At 45.5% G+C, this 18,547-nt stretch overlaps 1 protein-coding gene across 1 annotated transcript; it reads left to right on the forward strand.

Annotated features, from left to right (window-relative positions):
• The first annotated feature begins 918 nt into the window (after positions 1-918).
• On the forward strand, positions 919-12,733 carry LOC126101350 (CCAAT/enhancer-binding protein beta-like). Its single transcript, XM_049912019.1, has 2 exons — positions 919-1,260; positions 12,458-12,733. Exons 1-2 carry the CDS (start codon positions 919-921, stop codon positions 12,731-12,733), a joined length of 618 nt encoding a protein of 205 aa, XP_049767976.1.
• The last annotated feature ends 5,814 nt before the right edge of the window (positions 12,734-18,547 follow it).

An 18,547-nucleotide genomic window follows, 5' to 3' on the forward strand; every position in this document is an offset into this window, starting at 1 on the left:
GTCTCCCACCGCCATACTGGTCTTCGACATCAAAATCACCGTTCTTAAGGCGTTGAAAACATTCTCTGAGCGTTCTTCTACTAATAATTCCTTCACCATTGGTCATACCAGCATTTTAAGAGCCACAGCCGTAGATTTCTTCATGTTAAAGCAAAAAATTAAAACTTCCCGCAAATGGCGAGAAATGGGTACGTAAGTTGACGTACTTAATCGAGAATAACCTTATGATGCAATCACACAAAAATGGTTAAAATGTCTCTGAGCACTATGGGACTTAACATATTAGGTCATCAGTCCCCTAGAATTTAGAACTACTTAAACCTAACTAACCTAAGGACATCACACACATCCATGCCCGAATCAGGATTCGAAACTGCGACCGTAGCGGTCGCGCGGGCCCAGACAGAAGCGCCTAGAACCGCTCGGCAACTGCGGTCGGCGATGCAATCACAAATCAACTAATGTTTTTATGGTATTATGTTTACAGATGCCTAAACTTATTCTATTACACCAATGATGAACCACCTGCACCCCACTTGCCGCTACTGCCGTCTATTGCAAAACGGCGGAAGCAAAGTTGTAGACATAATATTTGTATGGAGCGAATATAAATGCTGAAGATGCAGGAAACAGCAGGGCTTGAGAGTGGCTGACTGTAGTGCTTTTTCTTCAGAGTCCTCCATAAAATAATTGGCCACCACAGAAAACAGAGGGCTTCCCATAGCGACACCGTTAACTTGGTCAAAATATTGGTCAGTGAATTGCACTTTTTGTAAGGATTTTTTTTTTTTTTTTTTTTTTTTTTTTTTTTTTTTTTTTTTTTTTTTTTTTTTTTTTTTTTTTACGGGAGTCGCTACCTCTGCAAATGCCAGTGGCCGGAAATATTCAGTTCCACTTTCAGCATAGTGGCTCAAGCAAATGAAATGGCTCCGAGTGACGAACATTGATAATTTGGAAGAAAACAGGTGGATAAAAATTATCCTCCGTCCTACTACGCACGGGAGAATTTCCGTGAAAGCTGAACGCACGAATCGAACTCGGTGCCGCGCGGAGGCGCCCTCCAGGAAGGCACGAGTGGACACTAACGAGTCGAGTCTGCCGGCAGCGGCCGTGATCCTTCTAATTACGCGGAGCGCCAACGACCCGCCGGCGGCCGTAGCAGCGGCGGGCGCGCTCGCGCTCGCACCCGACGTGACATCCGACGTCGCCGGAGAACGGAATCTCATTACGTCAGCCAAGTTCGCCGGCATCGCCGGCCCGGCGCGGCCAGGTCTTCCTCCTTTTTCATCCTGCTAACGACGCTCCTCCCCAGTATCAATAAATCGCGACGTCGAGAGGTCCGGATGAAAGAGGCACAGTCTCTTCTTCCTTATTAAGGGGGCAGGTTGCTGTTTGTAATGCCAAACCCTTACACTGAGACAAAGGGCGCCACCGAGCAGGGCAGGGGTACGTGCCGTGTATGGAATCCTAGAGCTCGTCAGAAAGCTAAATGCTAACTGAGTCTTCGTTTCCAATCATACTCGCGTTCCATGCCTCTGATTTAAGAAATCTCGTTTACCCATCAATTACTAATCCAGATCTCTTGCTCATCAGTTTTGCAGAACTATACGACAGTTTTAGTTATAGGATATCTATTTAGTCACAAAAATAAAAATTCGGGGTGAAAGGATTTGAGTGATAAGATTCACTGATAGAAATGCTATCCTTAGTGAAACTGAAGAAGAATTACAGACTCTGTTGAATGAAATGAAATGCCTAATGAGCACAGAATATGTGTTGAGAGTAAACAGGAAAAAGACAAACGTATTGAGAAATAGCAGAAATGAGAATATCAACACATTTAACATCAAGATAGGTGATCACGAAGTAGACAAAGCTAAGTAATTCTGCTACCTTGGATGCAGAATAACGCATGACAAACGAAGCAAGCAGGACATAAGAAGCAGGCTAACACAGGAAAAGATGGCATTCCTGGCCAAGAGAAATCTACTTGTGCCTAACCTGCAGGGAGGCCTTAATATGACGAAAAAAAGTCCGAGAATGTTCATTTGGAGCACACCATATTACGATAGAAGGCGTGGGCAGTGGAAGAACTAGAAAAGGAGAGAATCGAAGCGTTTGGGGAGAATAATGTGGAAAATCTGGTTGACTGCTAACGGTTGACGAGGTTGTCCTCACAACCGGTGAAGAAAGGCACACGTGTTAAACACTAATAAAGGAAAACATGACAGAACATGTGTTAAAGCATCAAGGAGTAACCTCCATGAAACCAGAGGGATCTGTAGTGGGTAAGAACTATGGGTGAAAGACAGACACTGGAATACATCCCGCGAACAACTGAGGACGCTGGAGGCAAGTGGCAGGTTTTGGTTGCGGGTCGCATCAAATGTCAGAAAACTGGTGACTCGAAAAGAAATGTTTCTAGAGAACTGAATATATCTGACATTGCCAGAAACCACTCTCGAGCATCAGCGCATCTCCAAATTTGTTCCGAGTCTTTTGTCATGACTGCTTGATTATGACTCTCGATAACGACTGCGAACTATGCAACATTACTATGGAATTATCCTTTACAAGGCGTTCGATACAGTTCCCCACAGTCGTTTAATGAACAAAGTAAGAGCATATGGACTATCAGACCAATTGTGTGATTGGATTGAGGAGTTCCTAGATAACAGGACGCAGCATGTCATTCTCAATGGAGAGAAGTCTTCCGAAGTAAGAGTGATTTCAGGTGTGCCGCAGGGGAGTGTCATAGGACCGTTGCTATTCACAATATACATAAATGACCTGGTGGATGACATCGGAAGTTCACTGACGCTTTTTGCAGATGATGCTGTGGTGTATCAAGAGATTGTAACAATGGAAAATTGTACCGAAATCCAGGAGGATCTGCAGCGAATTGACGCATGGTGCAGGGAATGGCAATTGAATCTCAATGTAGACAAGTGTAATGTGCTGCGAATACACAGAAAGAAAGATCCCTTATCATTTAGCTACAAAATAGCAAGTCAGCAACTGGAAGCAGTAAATACCATAAATTATCTGGGAGTACGCATTAGGAGTGATTTAAAATGGAATGATCATATAATGTTGATCGTCGGTAAAGCAGATGCCAGACTGAGATTCATTGGAAGAATCCTAAGGAAATGCAGTCCGAAAACAATGGAAGTAGGTTACAGTACGCTTGTTCGCCCACTGCTTGAATACTGCTCAGCAGTGTGGGATCCGTACCAGATAGGGTTGATAGAAGATATAGAGAAGATCCAACGGAGAGCAGCGCGCTTCGTTACAGGATCATTTAGTAATCGCGAAAGCGTTACGGAGATGATAGATAAATTCCAGTGGAAGACTCTGCAGGAGAGCCGCTCAGTAGCTCGGTACGGGCTTTTGTCAAAGTTTCGAGAACATACCTTCACCGAAGAGTCAAGCAGTATATTGCTCCCTCCTACGTATATCTCGCGAGGAGACCATGAGGATAAAATCAGAGCGATTAGAGCCCACACAGAGGCATACCGACAATCCTTCTTTCCACGAACAATACGAGGCTGGAATAGAAGGGAGAACCGATAGAGGTACTCAAGGTACCCTCCGCCACACACCGTCAGGTGGCTTGCGGATTATGGATGTAGATGTAGATGTAGAAATTACCTGCACGTTGTGAGGTAGCATTCTGGGCTCGATCAAAAGCTGCGCGAGGCCGGCCCTGTTGTAGGCTGACCGGATGCAGGGTCGCTGCGAGAGTTAGCTGCTGCCTCGGACTGCTTGACTTGATTAAGGCGGCTAGCAGATGACAGCTGCACAGTTCGTGACTGGCGGACATCAGAGCACATGACAGGGCATGCTGCCAGGAGGCCAGCAGGTAGCGATGGTCCATCATTGAAAACGTCACTGGCGCCGGAAAAACCCAAGGTCACCCACGGTTAATAGTGCGTGCTGAGGTGAGGCTACCACATGACGAAACGAGACTGCACTATTCCCAAAACAAACTTGCGGCGAGATTTTTTCCGGAAATTTGAAACGCGCCAGCGTATTCGAAGCATTTATGTTTTTAATGTGAACAACACAACTCTTACAATGGGAATTGCATGTGAACGTGCATCTTACCTCGTCGCTTATACTCTTCGCCCTGTACTGAACTTTTCTGATGGTGAGAATGTAAACGGTCAATAAATAACTTTAAACCAAAGCAAAGCTGCATGTATTTACGTAACACAAAATACTCAGTCTGATGCAGCACTATTGATTTGAAATTGGTCCTCGTAATAAAACAAAACTTGAGCAATTTGAAAAAAATTGTGCCTGTGTTTAATGAATGGCAACGGCCTTGTCCTTGCCGCAGTGGCTACACCGGTTCCCGTGCGATCACCGATGTTATGCGCTGTCGGGCGTGGTTGGCACTTGGGCGGGTGACCATCCGGGCCATCATGCGCTGTTGCCATTTTTCGGGATGCACTCAGCCTCGTGATGCCAATTGAGGAGCTACTCGACCGAAGAGTAGCGGCTTCGGTCAAGAATACCATCATAACGACCGGGAGAGCGGTGTGCTGATCCCACGCCCCTCCTATCCGCATCCTCCACTGAGGATGACACGGCGGTCGGATGGTCCCGTTGGGCCTCTTGTGGCCTGTAGGTGGAGTGGTGGTTTAATGAATGCTATTCCTCAAATACTAAACTTTTTCCTTTAATCTGCGCAATGGTAAAGTTCTTCATACTGCTCTCTGTTAGTACAGAAGCAGCAAAAAGATCTGACGGTTTTAAAGTACAAATAACACTAATCTTTAGAGTGATAAAAAATATTTTATTGGTTATTATGGAATGGTGTTAATGGAAACTAAAGAAAATAACATTGGAATAACCGATTTCATCGATTTAAGATTTGAAGATAACGTCCTTCAAAATGCGCCCTTCTGTGATGAATTACTCTTCCAATCTCGCACCAAAACTGCCGAAAACCTTCCGTAACAACGCAAGAGACAGGATGGCGATATCTTCAGTTATGGCCTGCTTAAGTTCGCCCAATGTGCGACGCTTGTTTGTGTAGAATCTGGATTTCTATAAACCCCACAAGAAAAAATCACAAACGGTTAAATCAGGGGAGCGTGTTGGCCATCCGGTATCCCTTAAACGCGAGATTACTCGTCCAGGAAACTTACTTTTCAAAAGGTCCATCACCTCATTGGCTGTATGGGTAGTTGCCCAAACCTTCTAGAACCACATTCTACTGCGCACTAAGCGTTTTCTCCGAAGTTTATGGATAAGGTAGTATTCTAAAGACTTAACTTCACTAAGCACCCAGCTACCGTACGGTCCACATAATTCAAACGCCGGAGTGCGCGCTGCCTCGGATTACGTCAGAGACAGGCTGTTACTAAACGCACGTTTTCAGTAAGAATACAAAGGGCACTCGCGAGAACTGTACATCATTCTGGATCATTTAGATTTTTGAAAAGACTTCAATTCGTACCCAGCTATCATACGATCCACGTCAGTCAAACGCTTGGCTACGTGATGCCTCGGATGACGTCACAGCCACACCGCAACTAAACTCATGTTTTCGGTACAAACAGGAAATGAAATCCCGAGGACTCTATAACGTCCTGGATCGCCTAGATTTCGCGGACGTAACTGCTAGTGTGTCGCCGTTAATATTAACAAATCCGCGTGGCAAGTGGTGACACTTATTTTCCACTTTTGTGGCGAGCGGTTATTTAGATTATCAAAACTAAGGGCGAAAGACCATTTAATGGGAACTTACCAAAAAGGTCGCCTCTGAACTGCTCATAGTGCTGAGAGATTTATTAATAGTATAATGGTCAGGAATATTTGTATGTTGTGCGTGCGAAAGGTGATCAAATATATCTATCAATTAGAACTCAAAATATTCATTTATAATCATAGTTGCTGATACTGCGTAGTAAATAGAGAACAGAAACATTTCTTTTAGTGGCCGGCCGCTGTGGCCGTGCGGTTCTAGGCGCTACAGCCTGGAATCGCGTGACCGCTACGGTCGCAAGTTCGAATCCTGCCTCGGGTAAGGATGTGTGTGGTTTCTTTAGATTAGTTAGGTTTAAGTAGTTCTAAGTTCTAGGGGACTGGTGACCACATATGTTAAGTCCCATTGTGCTCAGAGCCATTTTAACCATTTTTTCTTCAGTGGGCTGGACAAGAATGTGGATTTGCAGACTGGAAATTATGGTCAGTATAATCTCCATTGCTTTCTGGCTGACCACAAAAACGGTTTCCAGACTCTCGTTAAAGACGGTGAACAATATTCTAATATTTGTATTGTATTGTACTGTATGTATTGTGTGTTAACCGGGGTCCTATAAACGACAGAGAGGCTCCATCCCCGTCGCAGCCGCAGGGATCCACAACCCCATGACGACTACTGCAGTCCACCTCACCCCTCCGCCGCCCCACACCGAACCATTCTTTCCGGTTTATTCTGTGGTTCGGCCCCCGGTGGACCACCCCTCCTCTCCCTTGCCCCCCCCCCCCCCCCCACTCAGGGAACGTGTCACAACAGACGACACGAGTGTAACTCCTATATTTGCAGGGAAGAGTAACGGTGGTGTACGTGTACGTGGAGATCTTGTTTGCGCAGCAATCGCCGACATAGTGTAGCTGAGGCGGAATAAGGGGAACAAGCCCACATTCGCCGAGACAGATGGAAAACCGCCTAACAACCATCCACAGACCAGCCGGCTCACCGGACCTCGACACAAATCCACCGTGTGGATTCGTGCCGGGGACCAGGCGCTCCTTCCGAGTCCAGAAAGCCGTGCGTTAGATAGCACGTGTAACCGGGCGGAAATTCTAATACTTACTTATGATTTTTATTATTATTAACCCGCCGCTTCCCATGTGGTGGAAGGGGTTCCCGTTACCACCAACTGATCTCCCCTCCCCTGTTCCACTCTAAAATGGCGCTTTGGAAGAATTATTGTTGGTAAACCCCTGTATTGGTTCTAATTTCTCTAACTTTCTCGTCGTGGTCATGTCGCGAGATGTACGTGAGAGGAAGTAATGTCCGATTCTTCCCCGAAAGTGGTCCCTCGAAATTGCAATAGTAAACTTCAAACGATCCCGTGACGAAACGCTCCGCTCTCTGTTGGACCTTCTCTATCTGTTCTTTCAGTCCTACCTGTAAAGGGTCCCAGACTGAAGATCAATACTCAAGAATCGGTCGAACAAGCTCCTTGTAAACCACTTCCTTGGTGGGTGAGTTACTTCTGTGATTCTTCCTATGATTTTCAGTCTTGTATCTGCTTTTCTTACTATTTGTTTTATGTGCTCACTCCGCTTAAGACTGCTCTGATTAGATATTCCTAGATTTATTGCGGTAGGTACTGTTTCTAGCAATTTGCGATCAATAGTGCAGTCGTACATTAGTGGCTTCCTTTTCCCGTGTATGATCAATGCGTTACTTTTCTTTTACATTCGGGGACAATTTCCAGATCCTTGGCCATTCATTACTCCTCTGCACGTCATTTTGCAAATATATACCGTCCTCTAGCGCTTCTACTTTCTTATGGACACAGGGTCTGCAGGTCAATCTGTATTTGACAGTTTTAGTGGTAGAGGGTGGCCGGATACCTTCGTTGTTGCCTCCACTTCCTTCCGAGACGAATTTTTGGTCCCCAATATGTCTGCGTCTAGTGTTATCCAGTGTGAGAACGAAAAGTGCTAGAACGCTTTCGAAAAGTTTGCGAATCTTGTAACTGACGGGGTCTTAAGTACCAGCTTGGTGGTCACCCAGCTATATGTCGGAAACCATGTGAGAACCACACCAAGGTTGGTCGGCATATCTGCTCTTGCTGTTAATCCGTCGGGCATCCCCGAATCCCAAAACGGCGACCTAATGTGCTCGTCTATGTTGGAGGATACGATCTGTGGTGTCGTTCGAAAAGTAGTGTGCACCATACAACAAACCACGCAGGCGCAGCCACGCCTCATACAGCTTTGCTACGCCATCGTAATCGACAGTCTGCAGGCTGCGGCGCGAAAATTCGGACAAATCAAAGTTACATTTTTTTAAAGTAAATTTATTAAAAAAATACAAATTAAAATTAAAATCGTTTTTCACGTAAGTAGTGGTATCTTCCAAGAGTAACATTATTCGACGTAACCCCGTTCAGCCGCAATGACGTCCTCCAATCTTGTCCTGAAGCGATCGCACGCACTCTTTAAAACAGGACTGTCCATAGTCGGGAATGCTGCTTCGATAGCGGTGCGTAGAGATCCGATATTAGGCTGCCTTGTCTTATTGGCAAATCTTTCGACTACGCTCCAAACATAGTAGTCGAGGGGGTTCAGATCCGGGCTATTCGGGGGTCAGAACTCCTTTCACCACAGCACGTCAACGTTATCCGAGAGCCAGTTTTGAACTAAATGGCCCATAAGAGGTCCTCCTCTGCCAGTCGAAGCATTTTTCGCTCTCTGACGTTCAATACCATCCCCACTTTCCTCAGCGATTGCTCCGGGTCCTCCGAAATTAGCGACTGAACCTTTTCAATGACGGCCGCAGCTCGCGACACGCGTTTCCTCGAATGAGGTTTACTCGCCGCGTTAGCAGAACCTTCGACAGAGGTCTCCAAAGCATTATATCATTGGTCCAGAATCGTAAGCAGTTGGTCTCGGTTGGAATCGAACTATTTCGGTGGACGAACGCCCGGCGCGAAGACTTTTGATAATGGCGACTCTTCGGTTTTACTCCGCACTTGTCCGTAACATCTTGACCATTTTTAGGTTTTGACTTTACTATATGCTTATGACTTTCAAGAATACCAATCGTGAACTCCGGCGGAACTACGATATGATACGACGTGCCGGGAAATTAAAATTGAGAATTGTCCGGATTCAAGGGCCGCGCACTCTGCACTTACGGCTGAGGAGAAAAACGTACGCCACAGTTCGCTCTCACTATCAAGACGACAGCATCGTTTTATATAGGTTAACAGTGTATTAAATGCGTGAAGCAGATTTTATGTGAAAATAATATCCGTTAATCTTCAAGTGAAAAGTCTTGTAAAATTATATACACTCCTGGAAATTGAAATAAGAACACCGTGAGTTCATTGTCCCAGGAAGGGGAAACTTTATTGACACATTCCTGGGGTCAGATACATCACATGATCACACTGACAGAACCACAGGCACATAGACACAGGCAACAGAGAATGCACAATGTCGGCACTAGTACAGTGTATATCGACCTTTCGCAGCAATGCAGGCTGCTATTCTCCCATGGAGACGATCGTAGAGATGCTGGATGTAGTCCTGTGGAACGGCTTGCCATGCCATTTCCACCTGGCGCCTCAGTTGGACCAGCGTTCGTGCTGGACGTGCAGACCGCGTGAGACGACGCTTCATCCAGTCCCAAACATGCTCAATGGGGGACAGATCCGGAGATCTTGCTGGCCAGGGTAGTTGACTTACACCTTCTAGAGCACGTTGGGTGGCACGGGATACATGCGGACGTGCATTGTCCTGTTGGAACAGCAAGTTCCCTTGCCGGTCTAGGAATGGTAGAACGATGGGTTCGATGACGGTTTGGATGTACCGTGCACTATTCAGTGTCCCCTCGACGATCACCAGTGGTGTACGGCCAGTGTAAGAGATCGCTCCCCACACCATGATGCCGGGCGTTGGCCCTGTGTGCCTCGGTCGTATGCAGTCCTGATTGTGGCGCTCACCTGCACGGCGCCAAACACGCATACGACCATCATTGGCACCAAGGCAGAAGCGACTCTCATCACTGAAGACGACACGTCTCCATTCGTCCCTCCATTCACGCCTGTCGCGACACCACTGGAGGCGGGCTGCACGATGTTGGGGCGTGAGCGGAAGACGGCCTAACGGTGTGCGGGACCGTAGCCCAGCTTCATGGAGACGGTTGCGAATGGTCCTCGCCGATACCCCAGGAGCAACAGTGTCCCTAATTTGCTGGGAAGTGGCGGTGCGGTCCCCTACGGCACTGCGTAGGATCCTACGGTCTTGGCGTGCATCCGTGCGTCGCTGCGGTCCGGTCCCAGGTCGACGGGCACTTGCACCTTCCGCCGACCACTGGCGACAACATCGATGTACTGTGGAGACCTCACGCCCCACGTGTTGAGCAATTCGGCGGTACGTCCACCCGGCCTCCCGCATGCCCACCATACGCCCTCGCTCAAAGTCCGTCAACTGCACATACGGTTCACGTCCACGCTGTCGCGGCATGCTACCAGTGTTAAAGACTGCGATGGAGCTCCGTATGCCATGGCAAACTGGCTGACACTGACGGCGGCGGTGCACAAACGCTGCGCAGCTAGCGCCATTCGACGGCCAACACCGCGGTTCCTGGTGTGTCCGCTGTGCCGTGCGTGTGATCATTGCTTGTACAGCCCTCTCGCAGTGTCCGGAGCAAGTATGGTGGGTCTGACACACCGGTGTCAATGTGTTCTTTTTTCCATTTCCAGGAGTGTAAGTGTCTTTCGGACATGTCTGTGCTTTCGGACATATCCAAAAGAGCAGACACCACACATATAATGAAGACGATGACGGCCAATAAACGCTTCAGTGCAGATGCGCACCAGGCTCGAAATCTTACGGTGATCGGCGAGGTGCCACGAGTAATGAGGGTAATGAACAGGGGCACTACATCAGTAGCCCTTGGTACAAGTTGAAAATTTTGGTCTGACGGGAGGCATGCTTGTGTAGTCCGTGCAGTTGCTCTCACTACTTTGCCCGCATGGCGCAGTGGTCAACCTATCTGCCAAGTAAGCAGGAGGGTTCGAGGAGATGGGTTCGAATCGTGGTCCAGCGTAAATATTCAACTTTCCCCAATCATATAAATCAATGCCTACCAGAAGCTAATGTCTTTAATTCCTTTGGTTGGTTGATTCGGGGGAAGGGGGTAGGGAGGGATGGGACAAAATAGCGAGGTCATCGGTGCCATCAGATTAAGGATGGATTGTGAAGGTAGTTGACCGTGCCGAAACAACGGAACCAACTGGGCATTTGCCTGATCCGATATAGGGAGATCACGAAAACTTATATTAGGATGGTCAAACGTGGGGTTGAACCATTGTCCTCCTGAATGCGAGTCTAGTGTGCTAACCACAGTGACATCTCTTAATATTCAGAGACGATTGTAAGCACTCAGAGCATTCCTTTGGATATGTATTGTATAAACTTAAGTAAACTTTCATATATGTATTGTAATAGAGTGAACGAATATTTTACATGATGTAGTTACACCCCGTCTCCTTCTGGAGGAAATCAAGACCAGGAACGAACATCATATGACAAACACAAATGTAGACAGCAGACAGTATGTAACACCGAAAATGCAGGACGCGTGGCACCTGCTACCGATATATAATTTTTTCTCAATTGTATGTAAATATTTGTAATTTAAATGCTTTCTTTTAATGAGTAAGGACATTGTTTCACTGTATGTGCAAATTTAGGTAGAAGTCTGTGAAAGTTATAAGCTCTGGGAAAAAGCCAAAGGAATTGTTATTTGCATCGACTAGCAACGGTAATAGCAGGGCTTGTGCCTGGTAATATCTTTGGGTAGAGAGTTGTTGCGCGGAGCTCCTGGAGAGAGGAAGACGGGTTCCAGCGTTTGCAGTGTGAGGAAGTGTGGTGTTAACGCTCTCGCAGTAGAGAATAGCATTTTCGACGGCACCATGTACACGCGCCGGCCAAGTGTCTAGTAGCAGGAGTACGGACAGTGGACGAGCGGCAGAGGCTGTATTAATTACGATTGCCCGTTCCTGTAACTAGCCGTGGCTCCACAAGGTGATACCGTCTTCAACAACATTAACAGTTCCAGCAACACAGTTTCGTTGTCGGCCCCGAGTTTCACAGCAAAGTTCAATTTGCTCTGAGCACAATGGCACTTAACATCTGAGGTCATCAGTCCCCTAGAACTTAGATGTACTTAACCCTAACTAACCTAAGGACATCACACACATGCATGCCCGAGGCAGGATTCGAACCTGCGACCGAAGCTGTCGCGCGGTTCGAGACTGTAGCGCGCAGAACCGCTCGGCCACCCCGACCGGCCTCGGTTTAATTACTTTTTATTTTTAGTACACTTTCCATCAGAAAGGTCGGTTGTACACTTTCCTCCTACTTATCGATATCACTTCTTCGGAAGTTAGCCTTATCTAATTAGAAAAACATCCATAGGGCATACACGCGATTCACGGTCATATTTTATATCGCAAGCAGGATAGGCCGATTAGTAAGAGGGAGGTTACAAGTATCTGGGCTATCTTATCCGTGGCGCATTAGTTTTACTGTGAATAAAGGCGCATAGAAATGAACGTTACGCCACTTGCTGAATAAATGAGGCACAGCTCCCTGGTCACCTGCCGACTCGTGGTTGCGGAGGTGGCAAAGGCAGGGTGGCCGCGGTCCCTACACGTATAAAAAGCGGGAAACGCGAGCCTTGTCCGCAGTTTAGCGCCGAGGGGAGCGAAGTGGCCGCCCCGAGAGCCGCCGCGCGCTGCAAGTGAAACGAGGCGCCGCCCGCCCGCTGCGGCCGCCGCCGCCGCCGCCGCCGCCGCCAGCGCGCCAGTTTAATCAGGCCGGCCCGGCCCTCAACCCTGATGAGGGTCAGCGCCACTTCATCTGCGAGTGCGCCGCGCCGCGCCGCGCCGGCGGGCCCTCCAGTCTGGCCGGGCCCAGGTGTACAGTGGCGCACAGTGGAGCCGCCCGGGGCGCTGGGCGCGCAGATTAATTCCGGCCGTGACAACAGACTGCCGCCAGGGTGCAGCGTTGGACGGTGACACAGTCTTTGACACTCTGCGGCTCAAGCCGTCGTCAAACGAGACGAGTTTCATCTGTCACTACACGGATTTTCTGTGAGATCATTTCCTGGCATTTCACGTTAAGGAAACACTGAGCCAGTTGGAACACAAAATTTCGTAAAGTTGCCACGTAAAGTAGGACCAGTAACGAAAACTAACGCTCCCTACGTCACAGGGAGAACTTGCGAGGCGTTGTAATGTATTTGCCGTGTTTTGTTGAAGATCGTATTTCATGAGATTCATGTTATAACTTCCACTCGGTGAATGTACCGGGTGATCAAAAAGTCAGTATAAATTTGAAAACTTAATAAACCACGGAATAATGTAGATAGAGAGGTAAAAATTGACACACATGCTTGAAATGACATGTGGTTTTATCAGAACCACCCCATGTTGCTAGATGCATGAAAGATCTCTTTCGCGTGTCGTATGGTGATGATCGTGTGCCCAGCCGCCACTTTCGTCATGCTTGGCCTCCCAGGTCCCCAGACCTCAGTCCGTGCGATCATTGGCTTTGGGGGTTACCTGAAGTCGCAAGTGTATCGTGATCGACAGACATCTCTAGGGATGCTGAAAAACAACATCCGAAGCCAATGGCTCACCATAAGTCTGGACATGCTTTACAGTGATGTTCACAACATTATTCATCGACTACAGCTATTGTTGAGGAATGATGGTGAACATATTGAGCATTTCCTGGAAAGAACATCATCTTTGCTTTGTCTTACTTTGTTATGCTAATTATTGCTATTCTGATCAGATGAAGCGCCATCTGTCAAACATTTTTTGAACTTTTGTATTTCTTTGGTTCTAATAAAATCCCATGTCGTTCCAAGCATGTGTGTCAATTTGTACCTTGTAAGTAGGCTGTTTAGGTTTTTATATTGGTAACACCACGTAGCGCTCTGTATGAAAATCACTGGCTGTGCTGTGTGCAGTCTGTGGCTGGTTTGCATTGTTGTTGGCTATTGTAGTGTTGGGCTGTTGGCTGTTAACAGCGCGTAGCGTTGCGCAGTTGGAGGTGAGCTGCCAGCAGTGGTGGATGTGGGGAAGTGAGATGGCGCATTTTTGAGAGCAGATGATCTGGACGTGTGTCCATCAGAAACAGTATGTTTGTAAGAATGGATGTCATGAACTGCTGTATATATATTATCATTTTTGAACACTATTGATGTAAATACATTGCTTGTTCTCTATCAAAATCTTTCATTTGCTAACTATGCCTATCAGTAGTTAGTGCCTTCAGTAGTTTGAATCTTTTATTTAGCTGGCAGTAGTGGCGCTCACGGTATTGCAGTAGTTCGAGTAACGAAGATTTTTGTGAGGTAAGTGATTTGTGAAACGTATAGGTTAATGTTAGTCAGGGCCATTCTTTTGTAGGGATTACTGAAAGTCAGATTGCGTTGCGCCAAAGATATTGTGTGTCAGTTTAAGCACATTCTTGTACAATTTTTCTAAGGGGACGTTTCAACCTCTCTATCTACATTATTCCGTGATTTATTATGTTTTCAAATTTATACTCACTCTTTGATCACCCGGTACACTGGAGCGCCAAAGAAACTGGTACAGGCATGCGTATTCAAAAGCAGAGATATGTAAGCAGGTGGAATACGGCGCTGCCGTCGGCAATACCGATATTGGACTGTTGATCACTGGATATATGTTGCCTGGTCGGACGAGTCTCCTTTCAAATTGTATCGATAGAATGGATGTGTAAAGGTACGAATGCAACATCATGAATCCATGGACTCTGCATGTCAGCGGGGGGCTGTTCAAGCCGGTGTAAGCCCTGTAAGGGTGTGGTGCATGTGCAGTTGGCGTGATACGGGACCCCTGATAGTCTAGATACGACTCTGCCAGGTGACACGCAAGTAGCATCCTGTCTGTTCACCTGAATTTGTTGATGTCCAGTGTGCTTTCTGACGGGCACTCCACACGTCCAGAACTGCTACAGAGTGGCTCCAGGAACACTCTCTTGAATTTAAACTCTTCCGAAGGCCACCAAACTCCCTAGACATGAATATTCCAAATCGTCCAACCATGTTTACGAGCTATATCAGGTTTATTGGGTATAAAGTAGAAGATGCCTGTAAAAAATCTGTGAAAAAACCTGAGGAAGAGGCAGTAATAGAGACTTGACAGTACCATTCGATGGTATCTGGCGTAAATGGGGACACACATCTCTTCATGGTGTAGTATCTGCCACCAGTGTGTGTACAGGGAAAGTTGTAGATGTAGCAGTAATATCTAAATATTGTAAGTGTACACAACAAAATAAAGGTACACATGAAAATAATTGCACAGATAACTATAGTGGCAGTACTGGAGCAATGGAAGTGGTTTGCGTTACTATATACTTCTACGTTCTCCTGCATGTGGTAATGTGCAAAATGTGAATTACCTTGGTGATGGTCATTCTAAATGTTTCAAACGTATTCAAGAATTATTGTCCTATGGCGATGTGTAGTGCAGTATATTGGACACGTACAGAAACGAATGTGATCAAGACATCGTTGACTGAAATCTTCGTGCAAATAACAAAAACTCAGTGATGGTAAAGGCTTCGATGGGAAGGGAAAGTTAACTAATAGTGTACTTGACAAAATACAGAACTATTATAAAATGGCTATTAGGCAAAGCATACAGTGTCGATGAAATGAAGAAGGCTGTGTGAACTCTTTTTTTTCATATTTTCTCAACCGATATAAATCCCCATCATTACTTGTGTCCCAAAGGAGAAAACATTGGTGTAAGTACAACAAACTGGTGAAGTGTACACTCATAAATAGAGACCGGATTACATGCATTATAAAGACTTTAAAATATGCATTCAAATACTTATGAAAAACGCTTAAAATGCATAAAAAGTATCGAAATATGCAAGATCAAATAATAAAAAAGCATGGTAGTTACTGCGTGCATTATAACTCCAACTCGAACCTGTGCATATCGATTACGAGGAAGTGCGCCGGCCACGCGAAAATCGGTACACTTAGAACGCTTATATTATTATCGGAGTACTTTCTGGTAGAGGTTAGGAAATGAGCCTTTTTGGAATTATTTTCTAAAAGTTTGTAATATGGGGACACATACCGCGTTTCAAGAATTATACCCTCTTTGCTATTGTTGCTGCTAACAAGGAGATGCGAAACAATCGATATGTACAGGATATACTTCGAGATATATCGCACACAGAGGGGCAGGTTCAAAAACTCTGTACTACGCTCTTTAAAAAACAACAAACCAACACGAATTTTTTGAACAGCATTAACTTTTAATCAATACTATTGGACCAATACATCATTTACAATTAATTTTACATTTTTCTACTATTATAAACAAACGGCCAAGTACAGTTCCAAACGTTCAGTAGTAAGACTGTATCTTCGATCACTCAAAACATTTTTATAAACAGATAAGGACCGTTCTACATCAAATAAGGTAAATGATCAGTATTTAAATTTGGATGCTATGTTGGCACTAATTGTTCTGGTAAAAGTTCACCCGTCCCATTAATAAAACTATCAATTTGGCACAATGGTTCAAAGCCTATGTTATTGTTTAAAATGTTAAAATGTTTTCGGACATTTCTTTAAGTTTTCTTGGGAACGCCTCCGTCAATGAGGACTACACTAGAATGGTTTTATTCATTAACTGAATAGATTCATTCAATGCAAAACCTTGAGTTTCAATACTTGCAGGTATATGGGAAAAGCGGGTGCTAATCAAAGAAATGTCTTTTTAGCACTGGAATCATTGAAAGCTTCCTTGCACTGGCAAACTCCCAAAGCCTCTGCATTATTGCAATCATCTACTACTTTTCTAATGGCTCAAACGGCTCTGAGCTCTATGGGACTTAACTTCTGAGGTCATCAGCCCCCTAGAACTAAAAACTACTTAAACCTAACTAACCTAAGGACATCACACACATCAATGCCCGAGGCAGGATTCGAACCTGCGACCGTAGCGGTCCCGACTGCAGCTCCTAGAACCTCTCGGCCACCTCGGCCGGCGCTTCTAAAGGCCTCGAAATGTTCATTGTAAGACAACACAGCTTTGATCCACTTACCCCAAGAAGTTACTACTGGTTCTGGAGGTTCTGACAGCCCTACCACAACAAAGCTCACGCTGCTAAATATTGCATTTTCGGGCAAAAACTAAGTTATATTATGTGGCAGGTGTCTTTAGAGCACAGTTAATAAAGTCATTTCTTGAAATAATGGATAAACTAGGCACTCATCTTTTCGAGTTTCCCACGCTGGTCTCGTTGTGAACTCATGGCTCAATAGTCGAAAATCTAGGTACTGATGATTCCTAGCTCGGATGCAAAGAGGCCTAGGTGTTATTCCGCGATATTCAGAAGTTTTATAGATGTGTTTCATAACCAACTTTTGAAGATTAAACTTTTGCAAGTTAAGAGAATGGCGATGTAAAAAAAGTAATCAGCACTCCGAATTTAAGTTCCACTTCTTTTTTTATTACTTTTGTTGCCACATCACTTCACAATATAAAACATACTTGAAAATATCTTCCTCACTGTTAAAGTTCACATTTCATAAACTGACTACAGTTTGCGTCTTTTCAACATGACGACCACGACTTGACTGTCTAATAACAGCTTACGCGCCCAAAATTCAGAGTTACAAGTACGTCAAAGATCATAGTGACAAAAGAAAGAATACACATAATAATAATATCATTGCAATATAAACATATCGATGAATCGAAGTACCTCTACATTAATGAAATCAAATCTGAATGTTGTCACAGAAATATGTTAACTATTTTACAGAAACACGGTAGAATATTGCTGGTATCGAGAGGTTGCGGTGAGGTACCGTAATTGTTACGTAATTCAAGTACCATTAGAAGGTAAAGGCACATTTCGTAGTTTTTCTTTGTAGGTCTCTATACGAGCAGGAGCCTTTAGAAACACTTTCTTTGTGGATGAAATCAGTTTATTTACATTCATAAATGTGGAACGTACTTCTTCAGCAAGGCGATGTACTCCATGAGAAAAGCACGTCTCATGAATCAAGTTGTGATAAAATACTTGAAGGGTTTTTACTGCCTTGATCATATAGAGAGCAGCATCTGAAATAAACACAAACAACCTTTCATCTGCAGGAGATTTTGGAAATATTTTTCTAATACCCTCCATTCACAAATCCGGCGATCGTGGAATGATTTTATTTTTTCGATTCCTTTGCAGGCCGCTAAATAGGAAGAAGAAGGCTCTTTTTTTTAAAACACCAATAACTAAATTTGCAATGTAACGCCGACAAGAGTCTGTAGTTTCGGCAACTGATATCCAGATAATGCTGTCCTTGAGTTCACTGTGTATTTCTTCCAGACGTTTACGTAAATTGTCAGTACATTGTAGTGGTGTCAGACGCTAAATGTATCAGGAATACCAAATGTAGCGGGAAGAGGTAGAAGGCGCTGTATTAAGATTCGTCTGAGCTTTTCAAGTGATTTATTGTTTCCAACTACAGTGCTCTCTTTCCTCTTGCTCTGCGTCACAGGGCCCCACAATGTTGGGGACCCCTGCGGCCTCTTGCAACACAATGCTGTGTCGTGCCGGCCACGGACAGCCGCGGAATTGTGACGGCGTCAGGACGCGCCGACAGTTGGCTCAGCGGTCTGCGTCCCTGCTGACTGATTGTCAGCACTGCTCGGTGTGAGCCGCAGGTGGTGAGCTGCTGCTTCCTCTCACCGGCATGGCTGAGATCGTGGCGACGACA

This window comes from Schistocerca cancellata, chromosome 9 (genome assembly GCF_023864275.1).
Source record: "Schistocerca cancellata isolate TAMUIC-IGC-003103 chromosome 9, iqSchCanc2.1, whole genome shotgun sequence".
NCBI classification, from domain to species: Eukaryota; Metazoa; Arthropoda; class Insecta; order Orthoptera; family Acrididae; genus Schistocerca; species Schistocerca cancellata.